This window comes from Trachypithecus francoisi, unplaced genomic scaffold, assembly GCF_009764315.1.
Source record: "Trachypithecus francoisi isolate TF-2019V2 unplaced genomic scaffold, Tfra_2.0 Lachesis_group6, whole genome shotgun sequence".
Classification (NCBI taxonomy): domain Eukaryota; kingdom Metazoa; phylum Chordata; class Mammalia; order Primates; family Cercopithecidae; genus Trachypithecus; species Trachypithecus francoisi.
This window is the reverse complement of record NW_022681471.1, coordinates 18,978,293-18,998,884: the sequence shown is the minus strand read 5'-3', so window position 1 is coordinate 18,998,884 and position 20,592 is coordinate 18,978,293. Positions and strand designations below refer to the sequence as shown.

The window sequence follows — 20,592 nt, the reverse complement described above, 5'->3', positions numbered from 1 at the left end:
GGTCAAATTGTGCCTAAGCAGAACAAAGGTATAGCCTTGGCTCAGGAACATTCTTTTTCACTTGGGACTTGGCTGGGTGACCTGGGAGTTGGCAGGCTGCTTGTTTGGGTTTAGCAGAGAGCTGTTCCCACAACTCCCTCCCAGTGTGATATGGGGACTGCCCCAGGTGGCCCCATTGTGTGGGCATGGCCTGAACGCACATGGAGTGAGTTAGGGACCTATTGTTACTCTCTCTCCCTCAGATCATTAAGGACGGTGAGCAGCATGAAGATCTCAATGAAGTAGCCAAACTGTTTAACATTCATGAAGACTGAAGCCCCGCAGTGGAATTGGCAAACCCACTGCCACCCCGAAGGGTTGGGTGGGTAAAGGAGCATTTTTTTATTCTGCAGACTTTCTCTGTGTATAAGTGTGAATGATCAAGCCCTTTGTGAATATTTTCAACTATGTAGGCAAATTCTTAATGTTCACATAGTGAAATAAATTCTGATTCTTCTAAATTAAATTTTGTTCTCTTGTCAAGGGGGCAGGTGGGTGAAGGAGGAAAGCCTATTAGAAAGCAAGCAAATTGCAGCACCCACCAAGGGCAGGATTTTTCTCAGCCACATATTCGTGCCCTACTCCACCTGTGAAACTCCTTTCATTTCCAAACTTCCCTCATCCCTCCAGACCTCTTTGCACACACCTGCTGTGGCCTCGGCCCACAACACTCGACTCCCCTTCTCTCCTCTCAGGAAGTTCGCTATCTCTGAGGACTTTCCCAGCCTTCCAAGCCTCATCCTTGTGTATATGTCTCCCTGCTAGCCCATGACTTCCTGGAAGCAGGAGCCCTGACATTAAGGCCTTGCTCACGGTTTTATCTCCAGAGCTTAGCACAGGGTCTGCTCCATAGTAAGTGCTTCATAGATCATTGTCGAATTAGTGAACAAATAAATGTATGGAATAGACTCCGTTTAACCTGGAACAACTCCTGTCCCAGAACGGGATTGGGTCCTGCTGGGGACAGAAGGGCACTTACTACAAATCTGAGTTCCGAGACCTGGTGCTTCACAGTTAACCTGGAGACGGACTCGTGGAAGGACCATCTTCTCTTGACTCTTCTGCCTGTAGTCCTCATGCCAGACATCTGTCCTCTCTTAAGCTCCTTTTTTCTAAAATATGCTTATGGGCATACCTCACTTGACAGATTGTTTCCTGGGAATACAATTCAGAGTTTCACAAGTCAACTCATTGTTTGGCATTTTAGATTGCTTAACTTTCAAAAATCAAATATTATTATTATTATTATTATTATTATTATTTTGAGATGGAGTTTTGCTCTTGTTGCCCAGGCTGGAGTGCAATGGTGCAACCTAGGCTCACCACCTCTACCTCCTGGGTTCAAGTGCTTCTCCTGCCTCAGCCTCCCGAGTAGCTGGGATTACAGTCATGCACCACCACGCCTGGCTAATTTTGTATTTTTAGTAGAGATGGGTTTTCTCCATGTTGGTCAGGCTGATCTCAAGCTACCTACCTCAGGTGATCCGCCTGCCTCAGCCTCCCAAAGTGCTGGGATTATAGGTGTGAGCCACCGCGCCCGGCCTAAAAACATCAAATCTTATTTAAGAGGAATTTGTTACTACTTTCAAGAGTCCTGTTGTGAAACTCCATGTATATAAAAAAAAATTATTACCAGTCTGGATTTTTTTTTAATACTGGGTTTGATTAAGGGCAGTTTCAGCTTCAACCAAATCCCTTCTTAACTCTGGGAGAACAGGCCAAATCTCCACCATAAGAATTAGCAGTATAGGTATACCATGCAATACTATATGCAATACTATATGGATACAGGTTTAGTCGAATGTGATCATATCCAAATGATATATCCAAATCCATATGTAGAAAACTCATCTAGAGTCGGGTGCAGTGGCTCACGCCTGTAATCCCAGCACTTTGGGAGGCCAAGGCAGGTGGATCACCTGAGGTCAGGAGTTCAAGACCATCCTGGCCAACATGGTAAAACCCCATCTCTACTAAAAATACAAAAATTTGCCAGGCATGGTGGCGTGCACCTATAGTCCCAGCTACTTAGGAGGCTGAGACAGGAGAATTGCTTGAACCTGGGAGGCGGAGGTTGCAGTGGGCAGAGATTGCACCACTGCACTCCAGCCTGGGCGACACAGCGAGACTCCATCTCAAAAAAAAAAAAAAAAGAAAACTCATCTAGTATCCTGTGATATAGAAATTATTATACAGCAGTAATTGCTGCTTACTGAGATGGGGGTAAGACTAAGATCCTAGTGTTCCACAAATCATTAAGAAAAGATCAAATTGTGATTTGTCTTGCTTTAGTGTTGTATACAGTTTTGTCAAATTCTTTGACAGTAGTTATCCTTTTATGGTATGTCATTGTAATTCAGTGGATTGAAATTAAATGATCTGTTCATCTAATCAGTGTTCATTGGGTGCCTACTCTGAGCTAGGTAGATGTCAGAATAGGAAGATGGATAAAACATGGCCACTGCTTTTAAGGACGTCCTGATGTCGATGAGGAATGCAGACACATGGATGCAGAACTCCAATACAATGAGCTACGTCCATAGAAGGACACAAAAAGTACTGTGGCCATGCCAGGAATGGAGAGATCAGCCACAGCAGCCATCCTGAGTCAACCACTGCTGTTAGGCCACTTCCTAAACCACCACTTGGTCTATGTCCCCTCCCTGTTTAAAAATGTACAGTGACTCCCTGTCACCAACCACATCAGGTTCAAAGTCTCCTGTAGTACTAAGCCCACTCTGCCTGTCTCACCTTCCCCGGGACTTTTAATGTGGACATGCACACACACACACCTGGTTTATTGCCACCTTTAAACTTGTGTTCATGCTCTTCACATCTGGAACACCATCCCTCCACCCTTTACCTATCCAAATCCTGCTCATCTTTCAAGGCCTACATCAAGTCCTGCCTTGGTAGCATGGTACCAGTTGGACTAGTGCCCATGCATGATTTCTGTCTGAATTCTAGTTGCACTTAGCACCTTTGAGTGTAATTGTTCTTTAAGTCATTCTAAAGGTTTTGTCAGCTGTCTCAGAGCAGAGCCCATGTTTTCTTCTCAGGATGGGGACCATATGCTGCACCCTGGTGAGGTGCTGAGCAAGTCCTTGGTCAATTGGCTGGATAATGCTAGATAACAGGGCTGACTAAAAATGCACCTCTGTCTTGTAGCCTCTGATATCTGTAATTCAGGTTGTTTATGGGAGGATATTCAGATCATAACCACTTCACTCATTGTCACAACTTGCCACTTACCCCAGAATGTATTTAATCTGCCCAAGCCCCTGAGGATCCTGGGCTGCAACTTCTTTCTTTTCTTTTCTTTTTTCTTGAGATGGAGTCTCACTCTGTCGCCCAGGCTGGAGTGCAGTGGGTGATCTCGGCTCACTGCAACCTCCACCTCCCAGGTTCAAGCGATTCTCCTGCCTCAGCCTCCCGGGTAGCTGGGATTACAGGCACACACCACCACGCCTGGCTAATTTTTGTATTTTTAATAGAGGTGGAGTTTCACCACGGCAAGGCTGGTCTCAAACTCCTGACCTCAGGTGATCTGTCCGCTTCGGCCTCCCAAAGTGCTGAGATTACAGGCATGAGCCACTGGCCTCTAGGGTCTGATTTCTGACTCCACAGACAAGCAGTGCCAGTCAAGGTTTGGCCCTCAATACCTGGTCTGTGATCAGCTGGACAACACCACAGTGCAGTGCAGTGCTAGACCTACCCTGGGAAGAAGAGGCAGGCTTTGCCCAAAGAGCAGGCATCTGGAGCCCACCCATTTGACTTCAACCTCGCTTTCCTTGGCCATTTCACAAACGGTATCAGATGGTCCTTGGCACCACTTAGTGATGGTCCTAACCTCTGCCTGGCTACCTGTAAGCCACAGCAGGGAGTGTCCTAATGTTTTTAAAGGTGGAGAGGTGGAACTGAGGGAAGGAAGGAAGTTTGATTGGAAAAGGGTTAGATTAAGCCTCTTAGTGAAGGATGAGGTCAACATTTGTGATTTTTTTGTTGTTGTTGTAATCATCAGGGCCTGTTTTGGAGACAAGAGGCTTTAAACAGAAAGGGCTGGGGGTGGGACTCCACAGTGACCTACTGCAGGCTGCTTCCTTGAAGGAAAATCAGCAGCTTCTCAAGAGACCCATTTATACAAAGGAACTCTCCCCTCCCTTCCCCCACTGCCCCTTCCCTTTCCCGCTCCTCTCCAGTTTGGCCGCTGCCATATCCCTTCTGTACGTCCTTCCCTGACTCCACCTAAAGCCAGGCACCCTTGCTGCCCTAGAGATTGTTGGGACTCGCTCCCAGTGCCTTGCTTTCTGGGCAGAGGGGAAGTTCTGCTGGGCCCAGAGGTGAAGTAAGACTGTCTCTGGTCTCTTTCCCATCTTATCAGGGAATTCCTGGCGGGCACAGACACGCGCACACAAAACCACACACAGATACACTCAGCCCAAGCCAGTGATGACGTTCCCCTGCCTGGCTGGTTCTACATATGGGTGTGACTAGGTCAAAGAGGACAGGGAGGGTCTAAATATTTAGATACTGGACTGCCAAGCCCTCGATGGAAACCAGAGATCCTCTCAAAATGAACATTTGCAGAAAGAAAAGCAGCCCCTGGCGTCTCTGGAAGCTCGCCCGGTACTGTCGGCCAGGACTTGATGTTGCTACCAACTGGCCTGGCACTCACGGCTAGATCTGGGTGTTCTGCTGAACATACATTCATAGGACATCAGCATCATACAAGGCTACTCTGTGACCGTGGTGGATTGAGACAAAAACAAGACCTCTCCATAATCATGTGAACACAGACGAAAACATGAACATTGCCTGAACCTTGAAAATGACCAAACACCCCCCACCCCCATCCTGGTTTTTCTGAGTAGCTGCTGCTTCCTTACCAATTGCAGCTTCAGCCTCGCTCTTGTCTGCCCTCCTCTTAGATAAGATTGGGTTGATAAGATACTCAGTCCAATCACAGAATCACCAGCATCCAGTCCAGAACAAAGCCTGACTTCCTTAAACCTTCCTCCAAATCCCCTGACCCGACCTGAATCCTCTAAGTCTTTTCTAGCGCCCTCTTCCTGAGGCATGTCATGATTCCCCCATGGGGTGCCTTCTTTCTTGCCACAATGAGCAATAAACCCAACTTGTTTGACCACCGTGTTCCTGGTCTTTGACCAGAGGGGGTTGACAATTTGGACACAAATAGCCAAAATATCCTCTGGAGGACCACTATCAGGCAGAGACCCCAGTGAAACTCGCCTAGTCCTGTGCCTTTCTGAAGACCTTACCTAGTCCTGGTGGAGCCTCCAAGGTCTGTGTTTCGGTTGGGGAAAGCCCAGGAGTTGTGTCTTGTGTTGGGGGACAGAGGTACGTGGTTTCCCAGGCAGGTTCTCACCTAGGATGTCTTGGCATTTGCAGTACAACACAAAGATGCTTCTCAGGGAGCACCTAGCACAGGTATTGAATTTATAAATAATGTACAAATAAATGTATTCATTTCTTTAACATTTTCTGAGCAATTAATGCATGCCATAGTGTACTAGGCTCTCGAGATAGGAAGATGAATAATATATTGTCCCAGTCTTCCTTCAATGGCTTTATAACTGAGTGGTGGCCACAGACAAGTCAACAGGGATTATCAGTGTCACCTAACTCCTGGGAGTATGATATGAGTTTCGATTGGAACTTCATTGCTTCACCAGTTGCTTTACTGTTCTATCTATTCTAGGCATTTTTAAAAATAGAGATGGGGTCTCACTTTGTTGCCCAGGCTGTTCCCAAACTCCTGGGTTCAAGCGATCCTCCCACCTCAGCCTCCCATAGTGCTGGGATTACTGGCATGAGCCACTGTGCCCAGCCTATTCTAGGCTTTTTCTTCACCGACCAAATCATAGTTCCCCGTTTTATGGTTGTGTCTTCTCTGTCATCACTTTGGAAAGAATATGGAGACTGCCCTGCTTCATAGAGGATGGAGCTGACATTCCTTTCACCCAGAGATTACACATCTCCCTCTTCACTCTTCCTCAGATCTTTCATTCTCCCACCTCCTCTCGGAATCTCTGCAGTCTTCCCCTCTTTTTTTTTTTTTTTTTTTGAGACGGAGTCTCGCTCTGTCGCCCAGGCTGGAGTGCAGTGGCCGATCTCAGCTCACTGCAAGCTCCGCCTCCCGGGTTCACGCCATTCTCCTGCCTCAGCCTCCCGAGTAGCTGGGACTACAGGCGCCCGCCACCTCCCCTGGCTAGTTTTTTGTATTTTTTAGTAGAGACGGGGTTTCACCGTGTTAGCCAGGATGGTCTCGATCTACTGACCTCGTGATCCACCCGTCTCAGCCTCCCAAAGTGCTGGGATTACAGGCTTGAGCCACCGCGCCCGGCCCCCCCTTTTTTTTTTTTTGAGATAGAGTCTCGCTTTGTCGCCCAGGCTGGAGTGTAGTGGTGTGATCTCGGCTCACTGCAACCTTCTCCTCCCGGGTTCAAGCGATTCTCCTGCCTCAGCCTCCCAAATAGCTGGGATTACAGGTGCCCGCCACCATGCCACCATGCTAATTTTTTGTGTGTTTTTAATAGAGATGGGATTTCACCATGTTGGTCAGGCTGGTCTTGAACTCCTGACCTCAGGTGATCCACCCACCTTGGCCTCCAAAGTGCTGGGATTACAGGCTTGAGCCACCGCGCCCGGCCCCCCCTTTTTTTTTTTTTTGAGATAGAGTCTCGCTTTGTCGCCCAGGCTGGAGTGTAGTGGTGTGATCTCGGCTCACTGCAACCTTCTCCTCCCGGTTCAAGCGATTCTCCTGCCTCAGCCTCCCAAATAGCTGGGATTACAGGTGCCCGCCACCATGCCACCATGCTAATTTTTTGTGTGTTTTTAATAGAGATGGGATTTCACCATGTTGGTCAGGCTGGTCTTGAACTCCTGACCTCAGGTGATCCACCCACCTTGGCCTCCCAAAGTGCTGGGATTACAGGTGTGAGCCACCGTGCCTGGCCACCCCTTGTTTCCCTTTTCCCTGTGTTTCCTCTTCGGGTTCCAGGGGCTGCTCCCTGCTCGTGTGTTTTCTCCCAAAGCAGAGGAGCACAGTGAAAAGAACACTCTTCCGGATTTCAGCTGCAGTGCTGCCGCTCACTGCCTGGATGGCCTTGGGCAACTAGTTTCTGAGCTCTCTGCTTCCTCATCTGTAAAATGAGAGCACAGACTAGATCATCTCTCACCTTCAGCCCTGACCTCCTGTGTATGCAACAGTCTTTCGGTGTTTGCATGGGACTTTCTTCATCTCTCCATCTCTCAGTTGCTGTTTACCTCTAAGGTCTAGAGAGGCTGCCATCTCCCAATGCCTCTGCTGTCCCTTTGGCTCTACTAGATGTACAGGTTTTGCTGGTTTTTGTTTTGTTTTTAGTTTATGGCTTTTGTTTATAGTTGATTTTTCTTTGACCTACCCAGTTACATTTGGACCTGGGACCCCTAGAAATTGTACATTGTACATTGTCTTATTTCCTCTCCGTGGAGAGTTTGACAGCCTCAAAATTGGGCTCCATGAAACGGGTTATCCTTCAGCCCCTAAGCTAAAGTTTGGCTTCAAACCCAGAATTTCCCCCAAGGAAGGCTTGACAGTGGGACTACTGTCAGCCGTGATCCTAGCACACGCATTCCTACAGGCTCCCAATTCCTAACAAACATGGCCTACAGAACTGCTCTGTGGACAGCCATCATAACCCAGGCTTTCAACCTAATACCAAGGTAGGAGCTCAGAAAAGCTCCCTCGTGCCATATAAGCCCAAGCCCTGAGATCAGCCCTTCTACCTCCCACCCCCCTTGCTCCTAGTCCATGGCCATTTCCATATTGACCATGGCCTTGGCAGAGCCGTACCCTGAAGTGCAGTGACAAGCAAGCCAGGAAGCTTGCAAACTTCAACACCCAGCTTTGGCTTACCGTACAGACAAAAGGAAATTGCACACAGGGAAACAATGCCAATCCAGTACCAGGATTTGCTGGGTGGGAAAGGATGCTCAAGGACTATGCCTCTCTGGAAGGAAAGGGGAGCTTTAGGTGTTTCAGAGGCCAGCAGGGCTCCTCCAGCTTGAAGCCTTGCCTGCCTGGGCCTGAGGCCCTTAGGCAGCTTGTGGAAACTAATATTCTAAGCAACCAGGGTGTGACTCTGGTTTCCCACCCCAGTGGAGAGGTGATGAGACAATCCAATCCTCTCATCCCTTCCACTGCCCTCAAACTAGTGGCACAAGGGAGTGGTATGAAAACCCAGACTTCTGGGCCTCCAAGTCACCCCCACCCTATCATGAACTGGTCCACTATCAAGTTCCAGGAGAAAGGGCCAGTGACCTCTCAGATGATCAGCTTGACTTGCTGCTGGGGTCCAGAACAGCTCAAGGCTCAGAACACTCCACACTTGTCCCTTCAGTGGCAGAAGCTGTTCTACATCCCGCCTGAAGCAAGCCTGTGTTCTCACTTGTTCATTGGAACAGGTGTTTCCAAAGACGAGCCATCAGCTTCCAGGTGAACCCCCCAGGCAGTCCCAAGGTTCTGAGGAGAGAAGGGGATCCCCAGACCCCTTCCTTTGGGCAGGCACTCCCTGAATGCAGTGGCTAATTACAAAAGGATACCTTAGTGAGAGCTTTGCCCAATCCTGCAAACATGCAATTCCCTCCTGGGCATTCCCTGTGCACCCCCAGAACAGCACAAGTGGCCAGGTTGGAACAGGGGAGCGGAGGTCTCCATGGGGACTCCCACCCGCCACTGCCCTCCCAGCTGCCCCACCAAATCCTTCCCGGGAGCCCAGAGCCGCCCCAGTTCGCCTGTCAGGACGGAGGAGGAAGGGAGGTGGGAGCAGAAAGAAAGGAATCCAGCACTTTGGGAGTCCAAGGCGGGCGGATCACCTGCGGTCAGTTCACGACCAGCCTGGCCAACATGGTGAAACCCTGTCTCTACTAAAAATGCAAAAATTAGCTGGGCGTAGTGGTGGTCGCCTGTAATTCCAGCTACTCCAGAGGCTGAGGCAGGAGAATCGCTTGAACCCGGGGGTGGGGTGCGGAGGTTGCAGTGAGCCGAGATCGCGCCACTTCACTCCAGCCTGGGCGAAAGACCCAGACTCCAGCAAAAAAAAGAAAAAAAAGAAAAAGAAAAAAGAAAGGATTGAGAGGAAGTTTCAAAGGTGTGCCGGGGAGCGGGGAAGAGTCTCATTCTCATGAGTCAGCGGATCGGGCCCAGTGTGACTTCACTGCTTCCCCAGAAGAGGCGCCCGGGGCAGGAGGCCGCTCAGAACGCAGCAGCAGGAGTGGAAGCTTGGGGCGCTGGCTGCCTGCGCCGGGGAGGGCGCGGGACAAGGCTCGGGGCTGGGCTGGTCAGGCCGCTTGGGGCTGAGGCGGCGAAGGGAGGCCTGGTGCCAGCGAAGAAAGCTGGGGGCAGAGGAGCCGATATGTCCTCCTCCTGCTGCTCCTCCTTGAACGCCAGTTCCAGCCGCTGCCACCGCGTTCCGCGTGCAGGTGGCGCTGCAGAGGCGCCCAGCACTGCTGGGCGGGTTGGGGCGCTCAGCCCTACCAGGATCGGGGCTTGGAAGGCGCGCGAGCCCAGAAAGGGGGTGGAGAGAAAAAGGCCACCAGCCCCCTTCTCGGGCGGTCCCCGAACTCGAGAGAAGGACGCGCTCCCACCCCAGTGGCGGGAGAGTACGGAGATCAGCCCCACGGCCGAGCGCCCCAGGTCGGAGGCTGGTTCCTGCGTGCTTCTGCAAAGTCTCTCGAGCCACCTCCCAGGTCCCACAGAGCCCCGGGCGGCTCCTAACTTCAGCAAAGGGATTGCGGTTTCGGGCGGTCTTTGCTCTCTGGGGATGGCGCTCTTGACCCGCGGGCAGTAGAATGGAAACTTTGAGTCGTGTCTAGGGCGTTGGGGGTGGGTTTCCCTGAACAGCCACTCTCTAGCCTGGCTCCCATGAGACTTAGAACGCATCTCCAGCACAGGGATGCAGACTGTGGCCAAGGCTGGGGCACAGCCTGACACTCTGCTCGGCCGAGATGAGAGGTAGAGACTCTGCTCAAGTCCGGATCTAGAGGGACAGTTAGATGTTCCGTGCCTGTCAACCCGGTCTCCTGCAGCTATATAAGGAAAAAAGAAAAAAAGCAAAAACAAAAAACTAAGAGGCTCATCTGGGGCTCAAACTTGCAACCTCTGTCTTCATAGATAGAACTTCCTGTCCTAACTCCTTGCAGGCCCTGAGCTCTAGAAGCCATGATGCTGCCTTGGACATCCTTGTGGTGCTTGGTGGTTATGAGGTGGCTGTTTAGTTAACATATTGAGAATATTAAGGCACAAAAATAACCTTGTGGCCAGAACCTGTGGGGAAAAGTTGTTGGGGGCTCCAACCTCGCCCTTTCCAGAAGCTGAAGTGGCCACTTCTGTGATACAACTTGACATAAAATCTATGGGCAGAGTGTGTCCCTCTTTTCTGTGCCAAGAAATAAAAGCTGCACCCTGTGCTAGCATTCTGGGTGCCTCTCCTCCCCTCTCAGTCCATCCAGTTCTCCTGCTTTCAGGGTGTCCAAAACCATCTGAGAAAGTTATCTAAAGACTTTCCATAAAGAAAGGGAAGGGGCGGGGGAATCCAAAGGATCCTAAACGTTCCCAGGTCTCACTGTGTGCCAGGAGAAATACCGTCTGTCTCCTGCCCAGACCTCAGAGCCCGGGCCTTTTTCCTACAGGGCGGTGCCCAGCTATTCCTGGAAGCCCCCTCCTTTCTACCAGCCCCCTCCCCAAGGTGTCTCCTCCCAGAGCACGACCGAGGAAAAAGATCAGATCAGCAAAGCTTAACACCCCCCTGCCCCCTCTTTCTGTCCCCAAGCTGACCTGCAGTCTCAGCCTGTGCCCTCTCCTGATGCCACGGCACCGGCTTCTTCTCCTAGAGCAGGACCCGAGCCGTGAGCTCTTCCCCAAGCCCCCCTAGGTGACCAGGAGAGGATCTGATATACTAATTTGTGTTAATGTGATAATGGGAGCTAATGGGGTCACGTGCTAACCACGGGTCCAAGTTCTAACTCAGCATCACAAACTCAACCCCAAGTTGAGGCTGTAGGGATGGGAATTTTGGGCTGACTAATCTCCACAGCTGGCTGGAGGGGGTGGGGGAGTGGGAGGAACCGAAGCCCCTGGACGATCCCAGGGTCTGGTGCCTTTGAGCTGCTGTCTCGGTTTCAGTTTCATCCTTGGCTGACACGTTCCTCTGAAGAGTGGAATTGCTTTGGTTTCCCTCCAGTCCCTCTCTCGTCCTTGGCCGCCTCCCTTTTGGATTGCTAGCTCCACTCGGTCAGCCCTTCTCTTCGTGAGGGGAGAGATGGGAAGATAATTTGGCAGTGACGAGGAAAAAATGTACACGTAGACACCCTGAGACACACAGGCTCACATACCATACTGCTTTGCAGACAGACATATGCACACGCCCTCCACGAACACACACGCATGCACAAGGGGACCTGACATCCAAGACTTGAGCCCACACATACACGCATATGCACACACACACACACCCTGAACACAGTTACACCCTCACTCACATCTGTGAGATCCACACAGACATGCACATAGGCAGGCAAGGCCCAGAGAGCCATGTTGCACACAGACCCGCATGCACACTCACACACCCTCACACACACAAACCAGCAGCAGCCGCTGAGTTGGATGGCTTCCTCAAAAGAGGGCTGGAAAGCTTGTTTGCTGCCAGCAAAGGGGCCTAGACATTCCGTGAAGTGACTCATACTGCACCTTTATACACATTGTTATATTTTTCTGCATTCAACAACAACAACCCTCAACCCCGATGTGGGGGCAGGGTGGGGAAACCGGAGAGTGGCTCCATTTCCACTGGGCCTCTGCTATGCCTCTGTCTAGCAAATGTTTCAGGCCTGTCCTCACTTCCCACTGGATTGTGGCAATCCCAAAGAGCAGAATTGTCTACATCCTGGTACAAACCTCAGCCCGGGCCTGCCCCTTGGGAGAATGCAGAGTGGATGAAATTGGGGGCTAATGAGTTCCCCTCATAGACACTCCCCCATCCTACCTCATCCCTAGTCCTGGATATCTGGGGCCAGGCCCCATGGTCCCATTGTGGTGTCCCAGTCTGAGCCCCTCCTGATCTCTCCTCTCCAAGTGCCCTCCCCAACTCTCCTGAATCTGGCCTTACTGCCACCTCCTTGCACACTTCTGGGCAGTGGCATTCACTTTATATACTACATAGAGCCCTGTGCAGTATGACTGGAGGCCCCTCCCTTCCCCTGGGTCTCCTCTCTATCTGAGGAAGAGATGCCAGCTTGATGGCTACTTGTGTCCCCGTCCCCCAGCACACTCAAGGGCCTGCAGAAATTCACTTTGTGCTCGCTCTGGCAAAACCTCCCTGTGTTGACAATTTTGGTTCGCCTGCACGGAGCTGTGGGGAGATCAGCTAAGGCCAGGGCCTCCCCAGCTTCACTCTGAGGACACATCAGAGGTCAAAGAGACAACACAGGACAGGTGTTGGGCCAGTAGATATTCATGGCTGAGGGGTTAAGTCTGGCACCACTGGACAGTGGCCCCAAACCCCTGGATGTTGTACTGCCTCTGATAGGAGCCCAGGGCAGGTGGGCTCTTTGCCCTGGTCCCAGGGACTTTTGCAAGCTGAGCTTTGGCTCCAAGGTAGAGGTTGGGGATCAGTAGAGTTAGAGACTTCAGGGGGCTTGCCCTCATCTCATTTGCTGACTCTGCCCAAAGCCATTCATCCTCACTTTTTTTTTTCTTTTCAAATGAACCACACGTTTGGGTCTTCCATCTCCCCCACCCTCCAAATTTCCCACCATCCCAGAGGGCCCTCCTGAAGAACACGGAATCTGTTTCCCAAACAACAGGCCCACTCCCCAGCTGTCAGGGGTTGGGGGGTAGTGCCTCCCAGCAGCCACCACGCTCAGGGTTGATGTGGCGAGCACCTACTCACGGCCAGCAGCACCTCCTGTGTCGGCGTCATCTCCTCCAGGCAGCCAGCTCTCCTGAGCTGCTGTCCAGCTTGACGACAGGTGGAAAGCCAGTGATCTTCTGAAGTTTTGTAGGGGCTTTCATGGTGCTGGGAGGAGAAATATATAACTGTTTGCTTTTTCTTTTCTTTTCTTTTTTTTTTTTTGAGACAGAATCTCGCTGTGTCGCCTAGGCTGGAGTGCAGTGGCATGATCTCGGCTCACTGCAAGCTCCGCCTCCCGGGTTCACGCCATTCTCCTGCCTCAGCCTCCTGAGTAGCTGGGACTACAGGCGCCCGCCACCACGCCTGGCTAATTTTTTGTATTTTTTAGTAGAGACGGGGTTTCACCATGTTAGCCAGGATGGTCTCGATCTCCTGACCTCGTGATCGGCCCGCCTTGGCCTCCCAAAGTGCTGGGATTACAGGCGTGAGCCACCGCGCCTGGCCAATGTATAACTGTTTTAATGATTGTAAACTGAGCAGGGTGAGCTGCAGGGACCGAGTGGCTTTCCAAGAGCCCCCGTCAGGAATGCCTCCCAGCCTCTGAGGGTGGTGCAAATGAAAGTTGTGATCTGGGAAGTGGCTACCAACTCCATCCTCTCATCTGCATGCCTGTGCTTTAACCTGAGTCCACCTCCACCCCCAATATAGGCCAAGGCAACAGACCGTCATCGGTGAAGAAAAGTTTTGGTATAACCAACCCATGTTGCACACAGATCCACATGCCAACGAGTTAAGTGAGGGGAGGGAGGGAGAAATCAGCCACCTTGTCTCCAAAGAACCTGGGGTGGCCAGGCGCTGTGGCTCACATCTGTAATCCCAGTACTTTGCGAGGCTGAGGCGGGTGGGTCACGAGGTCAGGAGTTCAATACCAGCCTGGCCAATATAGTAAAACCCTGTCTCTACTAAAAATACAAAAATTAGCCAAGCATGGTGGCACACACCTGTAGTCCCAGCTACTCGAGAGGCTGAGGCAGAAGAATAGCTTAAACCTGGGAGGCGGAGGTTGCAGTGAGCCAAGGTCCTGCCACTGCACTCCAGCCTGGACGACAGAGCAAGACTCCATCTCAAAATGATAATAATACAAAAAATTAGCCAGACGTGGTGGCATGCGTCTGCAATCCCAGCTACTCGAGAGGCTGAGGTAGGAGGGCTGAGGCAGGAGAATCACTTGAGCCTGGGAGGCAGAAGTTGCAGTAAGCTGAGATTGCACCATTGCATTCCAGCCTGGACAACAAGAGCAAAACTCTGTCAAAAAAAAAAAAAAAAAAAAAAAAAAAAAAAAAAAAAAAAAGGACCTGGGGTGATTTGCAGGAAAACATGGGCTATCAGGCACTGCTTGAAGAAAGGAATTCTGTTTTGCAGCTATTCAACAAGCTTTTTAGAACAAACACTGCTTATGCTGACCAGATACAACCTTGACTTGGAGATCTCTGCGTGCCACTTGGATACCCATGGCCTTGTCACGTAAACCCAACAGAGGCAAACCTGGGGTTATTGAATGCAACAGAAGAATGAGTACTGGCTTTATAGGAAGGATTATAGGGGGCTTCTCAGATTTATAGATGGGAGGCTTCCTTTTACACCATAACCTCTCTCCCAGCTTTTGAATACACTCCTCGTTACAAAAATTCTGATCGATAGGCAACTTTCCTTTTCCTTCCTTTCTTTTCCTTTCCTTCTCTTTCTTTCTTCTTCTCTCTTTCTCTCTCTCTCTCTTTCTCTCTTTCACAGTTTCTCTCTGTCACCCAGGCTGGAGTGCAGTGGCATGATCTCGGCTCACTGCAACTTCTGCCTCCTGGGTTCAAGTGATTCTCCTGCCTCAGCCTCCAGAGTAGCTGGTATCACAGGCACCCACCACCATGCCCAGCTAACTTTTGTATTTTTAGTAGAGGTGAGGTTTCACCATGTTGGTCAGTCTGGTCTTGAACTCCTGACCTCAGGTGATCCACCCGCCTCGGCTTCCCAAAGTGCTGGGATTACAGGCGTGAGCCACTGTGCCTGGCCAATAGGCAACTTTTCTAGTATGTGTCTATGGTGGTATGTTCAGGCTCTGGCCACAGAAACTGTGGCATTGTGGTATTTTGCCCTGGCCACAAGTTTGAATAGAATTTGTTGAGGACAAGGAGTTAAGTGAGCAGAGGGAGGGAGAAATCAGCCACCTCGTCTCCAAAGAACCTGGGGTGATGTGCAGGAAAACATGGCCTATCAGGCACTGCTTGAAAAAATAGATAAAGGCTAGGCATGGCGGCTCATACTTGTAATCCCAACACTTTGGGAGGCCGAGGTGAGAGAATCACTTGAGCCCAGGAGTTCAAGACCAGCCTGGAAAACATGGAAAAACCCTGTCTCTACAAAAAATACAAAAATTAGCCAGGCATGGTGGCGTGCATCTGTAGTCCCAGTTACCCCAGAGGCCAAAGAGAGGGAGGATCCCTTGAGCCCAGGAGTTGGAGGCTGCAGCGAGCTATGATCGTACCACTGCACTCCAGCCTGGGCAGTACAGCAAGACCTTGCCTCTGGAAAAAAAGAACAAGGAGACAAAGAGGGTCTCTGAAAGCTGTTAAAGTGGAAGGACAAGTTGAGTGTGCAAGTAGGGAGATGGAACGACATGGGCTGTGGGCAACACAGAGGCCCCTCCGCTCCTTGCAGGACTCAAGTTTTGAGACCACCCAGTCAGGGTTGGAGACTGGGGGAAGCAGGGCTGGAAGGAGAAAGGCTCAGAGCGCTCCGCTCATGGTGCAGGCTGGACATCCATGGGCAACTCGAGAAGGGGAATTCCTGCCAAGTCAGGGAATGAGCCATTGGTAGAAACAGCGTGGCTGTCGTCAGGAGAGTGGTGATCTCAGCCTGGCTGGCCCCATCTGGCTGGGGCTCACCCAGCAGGTAAGTGGAAGAGTGGCGAGCCGTGTGGGAAAGGAGAAGAGCAGCCAGGAAGGTCGTTCAGGTGGCCCACGGCTCCCCAAAGCGAGGTCAGCCTTTTTCATCAGGGGAGGTGGGGCTTGCTTTGGCTGCAATGCGCAGATCATGGGGCTGTGGTTAGTTCTGAGAGGCTGGGGAAGGTGGGAACTTATGGGATTCCCACAAGCCGTGGGCTGCAGGGCGCTGGCAGGCGTTAGGGCCAGTCACCATGAGCTGGTTGGCAGTGCCGACCTGTCTTTCTGCCCTTCCCAAAAGGAAAACCTCTCCTTGCGTGCTGCCTTGAGGCTTCAGCCTTGGTTCAAACTACATTCACTCATGGGAGGGATCCACCATTAGTCCTGAGCAACTTCAGCCCTGGCCCTGTCATACTTTCTCCTGAGAGCTGGGTTGAGAAAGGGAAATGAAGATGAACATGACGCCTAAGAGAGCTAACATTTATTGAAGACTTACTAGGCACCAGACACCGCCATAGACATTTTAATCTCATTCAGTCCTTGCCACAGCCTTGGAGGTAGGTCGTATGGTCTCCAATGTAAAAATAAGAAAAGCGAGGCTGGGGGCAGGGAAGTGGGGATGGTTAATGGGTACAAAAATATAGTTAGAATGAGTAAGATCTAGTACTTGATAGCACTACAGGGTGCCTGCAGTCAACAATAATTTACTGCACATTTAAAAATAACTAAGGCCAGGCGCAGTGGCTCATGCCTGTAATCCCAGCACCTTGGGAAGCCAAGGTGGACGCATCACCCGAGGTCGGGAGTTCAAGACCAGCCTGACCAACATGGAGAAACCCCGTCTCTACTAAAAATACAAAAATTAGCTGGGTGTGGTGGCGCATGCCTGTGGTCCCAGCTACTCGGGAGGCTGAGGCAGGAGAATCGCTTGAACCTGGGAGGCAGAGGCTGCAGTGAGTGGAGATTGCACCATTGCACGCCAGTCTGGGCAAAAAAAAAAAAAAAAAAAAAAAATCAACTAAACTAAAAGAGTATAACTGGATTGTATATAACACAAAGAAAGGAGAAATGCTTGAGGTGATGGATACCCCATTTACCCTGATGTGATTATTACACATTGCATACTTGTATCAAAACATCTCATGTAACCCATAAATACATAAACCTACAATGTACCCATAAAAATAAAAAACAAAAATAAAAAATAATTTATTTTATTTATTTATTGTTTTGAAATGGAGTCTTGCTGTGTCATCCAGGCTGGAGTGCAGTGGTGTGATCTTAGCTCACTGCGACCTCTGCCTCCCATGTTCAAGTGACTCTCCTGCCTCAGCCTCCTGAGTAGCTGGGACTACAGGCACGCACCAACACACAGGCGAGTTTTTGTATTTTTAGTAGAGATGGGGTTTCACCATGTTGGCCAGGCTGGTCTTGAACTCCTGACCTCAAGTGATCCACCCACCTCGGCATCCCAAAGTGCTGGGATTACAGGCATGAGTCACCGCGCCCAGCCTAGTTTTGTTTTGTTTTTAAAGAAGAAAAGTGAGGCTCAGAGAGTTTAAGTGACTTGCCCAAAGTCACACAGCTGGTAAATAGTAAGCTGAAATAGGAACCCAGGTCTGTCTGAGGTTACAGACCACTGAGGGAAAGTGTGTGTGTGCGCGCGCATGTGCAGACGTGTGTGTCCATTCGTGAGTTTCAAAGTCAAGGTTAAGAGGGCTTAGGGACATCTGGGACCTACCCTAAATTTGAGAGGGCACCCTCGTGGATGAGAGGCCAGCAGAGAACTGTGTGTCTCCAGGATCTGGAATCCCCTGGGAAAAGCATGCCCACTTGTAAAAGACAAAGTGCTTGTTTTGGGGACTTGATTCTGAGTACCCAGGAGGTCTCAGGGGCCGGCGCCCCAGTCCAGCCACAGGATCTTTCCCTGGGAACTTGTCATCTGCAGCTGCCTTTGTGGCCATCATCCACCACCACTCCTGTCCCCCAGTCCTGCGCCTGGGATTATCCTTTCCCAAGGCAGGAGAAGCAGGCCGATGCTGGAGGCTGAGCAGGTCCTTCAACCTGAAGCCCTTTAGAAGGCCCACATCCTCTGGGGCCCCTTTAGTCTTGCTGCTTTCTGCCAAGGCTTAGGCCTGGCTGCCCCTCACCCCCAATAAGGCCACGTGGAGCTATACAGAGTAACAATTCCCGGCGGACTCTCTCCAGAGCCTCCTATCCGCAGATCCATGTAGGGGGCGGTGTTGATGTTGAGGCAGGTCAGAGAGGGCAAAGGGGAGATAGAAGGGGAGCGTGCGTGAGTGGCTTTCAAGTGGGCGCGTGGAGTAGAGCAGCCTGGCTTTGGACAGGGGAAGAAAGGTAGGCATGGGCTTTCTTCCAGCACCCGAACTCTGGCTGTCTTTGCACTTGCTGGGCCAGCCCCTCTCCCCCTAACCCTTCCCCTGACTCATATCTTCCCTGCGTCCCCCACCCCAACTCCTCGCAGGAGTCCTAGACTCGACTTCCCTAAGAAGTCGCCGAAACTCTCCAGTCACCCCAGGTGTTCCGCCCCGGATTCTGCGGAGTCGGGCATATCGTTCCAAAATTGTATCCTCTGGGCATCTCGCGGCCTCACCCGCTGCACGGCCCGCCCTCCCGCTGGGGCCCGCACACCCCAGGAGCTCAATAATGTGGAGCGCAGGGCTTGGCCCAAAGGCGTCAAGCAAGTCTCCACTTGCACGGGCCGAGGGGGCTGGACGAAACCTTCCCGAGTCCGCGGGGAAGGGATTTCTCTGCGGGGCGTTGTGTGGGGGCTTCGCACCGGAAGGGTGCCGAACGAGCAGAGAGCCCCGGGGCCCGCTGGCAAGAAGCAGAGTAGGGGGCGCCCGCCCGGGCCACGGCGCACGACGCGGGCTCTGCGGGCGCCCTGCCTCGTGGTCCCCCGGGCGCGAGCGAGCCGCGAGGGGAAGGAAAGGCCGCGCGGGCCCCTGGCACGGCTCCCCCTGCCGTGCTGGCGACCGCGGCGGGCGGGCCGGGGCGGAGGGGCGCTGTTTCCACCGAGATGCCTCGTCCCTCCCTCGTTCCCTCCCCCACCCCGCCCGCCCGCGGTCCCTCCCGTCGGTCCCTCCTCCGGCTCTTCCCTCCCTCCCGCCCTGCCTCCTTCGCGCCCGCCCCAGCCGCCGCCTGCGGGGACGTGTGTGTCTCTAGTGCAATTTCCCCTTTCGCTCGCTCGTTTCGGTGCAGGTCTGCGCCGGCTCGCGCCCCCTCCCCGGGTGCCCCTGCCGCCCCCTGTCTTGGCCCGGCCCTCCCCGGCGTCCGCCCCGCTCCCCGCGCGCTCCACCCCCCCCCGCCCCGTTTTATCAGGGGCGCCGCCGTCTCACCTGGTATTTGCATCTCTCCCTCCAACTTGCCATTGACGGCGCGACGTGTGGGAGAGCCCTGCGCCTCGCCCGCCCGGACCAGCCTGCCCCGGCGCCGAGGTGAGTCACGGGCGCGGGGTGGCGGGGGCAGGCGGGCGGGGAGGAAGGGCGGGCGGGGAGGGAGGGCGGGGGACTGCGGCCCCGGCGGCCGCGGGGACGGACCGGGCGCCGCGCTCAACTTCCACTTCTCCTTTCGCCGGCGCCGAGTTCCCGGCGCCACTCGCCCGGCCTCCGAGGGGAGACGACGGGCTGGCGGGGCTGGGGACCCGCGTCTCGGCCCCCGGAGCGGGGAGGGGACCACGGAGACAGACCCCGGCCCGGCGACCAAGCTGGGCCCGTGAGCCACTCGGCCTCAGGTACGTCGATGGCGCCGGTTCTTCGAGCCCTCGGGGACCTGGAAAAGTTTGCCTGAGGGCGGAATCGAGAGCATTGGGGCCCCGGCGTGGGGCTGGGGGCCGGGGAAGGGCGGGAGAGTCGCGGCGTGTCGCGAGCCGCCCTGGCGTCGCCCCGCCGCGCGTGTGCTGGAGAACCCGGGCTCTCGATCCTGGGATGGAAATGGAATGGATTCCCCGAGTCGGGGAGTCGGGGTAGGGACCCCTGTTTTCCCTCGCCCCCAGCAGCCCGGGTTCCGTGACGGGGCCGATCGTGACAGCGGGGGCCCCCAGAAGCTGGGCGCCCGAGGGCAGAGGAGGTGGGGCGGACTGTGGCGGAGCTGCTAGATTGATCCGACTGCCCCCGGGGCTTCTGGGGCCAGGGCTTTAGGGTCACACGCTTACACGCGCACGCAGACCTATGACTTGGAGAACTGGATCGCCAAAATAGAGACCTCTTGGCAGGGGCCGGAGTTTCCTTGTGAGCCAGCCGCCAGCCTTCCCGCTCCCGCGTTCCCGCTCTCCCCGGCTCTCCCGCCTCCCCGTTCCCTCCCGGGCCGCCGCCTAGGGGACTCAGCAGCCGCACCGTGCGGGGTCCCCTCACGCCAGCGCCTTGCTTTGGAGGCTTGAGGGACTGCTGAGGCGATGACCGCTTTATGAATTCCTGGCTCCTCCACCCACCCTAATCCTGATGCCTTTTTCTCACCACCGTATGCCTGGACATCACCTTCCTGACCAGAGTCACCTCCTGAACCCTTGGCACCTCGGCTCAGTGAGGCCCTCCTGGGCCGCCCCCGCCCCCCACCATACCCCAGCTGAGGGATTTGATGGCCATTTGATTCCTGCCCCTCATCCCTAGGCCTGTGATAGAGAGGCCTGTCTGGTCCTGCAGCCTCTTCTGGTTAATGTTTGACAGTTCATTGTGGCTAATTATTTTAAT

At 53.0% G+C, this 20,592-nt stretch overlaps 3 protein-coding genes across 5 annotated transcripts in view; 2 read left to right on the top strand and 1 right to left on the bottom strand.

Moving 5' to 3' along the window:
• Window positions 1-505, top strand: part of AIFM1 (apoptosis inducing factor mitochondria associated 1) — a 36,760-nt gene extending 36,255 nt beyond the window's left edge. Inside the window, 1 exon segment of the mRNA XM_033201436.1 lies at window positions 243-505. Coding sequence (XP_033057327.1) covers window positions 243-314 — 72 coding nt within the window. The 3' untranslated portion in view covers window positions 315-505.
• Window positions 1-19,400, bottom strand: part of LOC117077865 — a 41,431-nt gene extending 22,031 nt beyond the window's left edge. Inside the window, exons 1-3 of one of the 3 annotated variants that reach the window (XR_004434848.1) lie at window positions 19,243-19,400; window positions 12,990-13,115; window positions 1,019-1,194 (exon numbers count right to left, since the gene is read on the bottom strand). Coding sequence is in view for 1 of the 3 variants with exons in the window: in XM_033201437.1 (XP_033057328.1) it covers window positions 9,296-10,128; window positions 12,986-13,115; window positions 19,243-19,275 (996 nt within the window). In the remaining 2 variants the exon portion in view is untranslated. Of the gene's footprint in view, window positions 1-1,018; window positions 1,195-9,130; window positions 10,129-12,985; window positions 13,116-19,242 lie in introns of those variants that run through there. The other 2 variants (XM_033201437.1, XR_004434847.1) reach the window with 2 other exon arrangements.
• ELF4 (E74 like ETS transcription factor 4) overlaps window positions 19,392-20,592 on the top strand; it is a 58,426-nt gene continuing 57,225 nt past the window's right edge. Inside the window, 1 exon segment of the mRNA XM_033201435.1 lies at window positions 19,392-19,637. The gene's annotated coding sequence lies outside the window, so the exon portion shown is untranslated.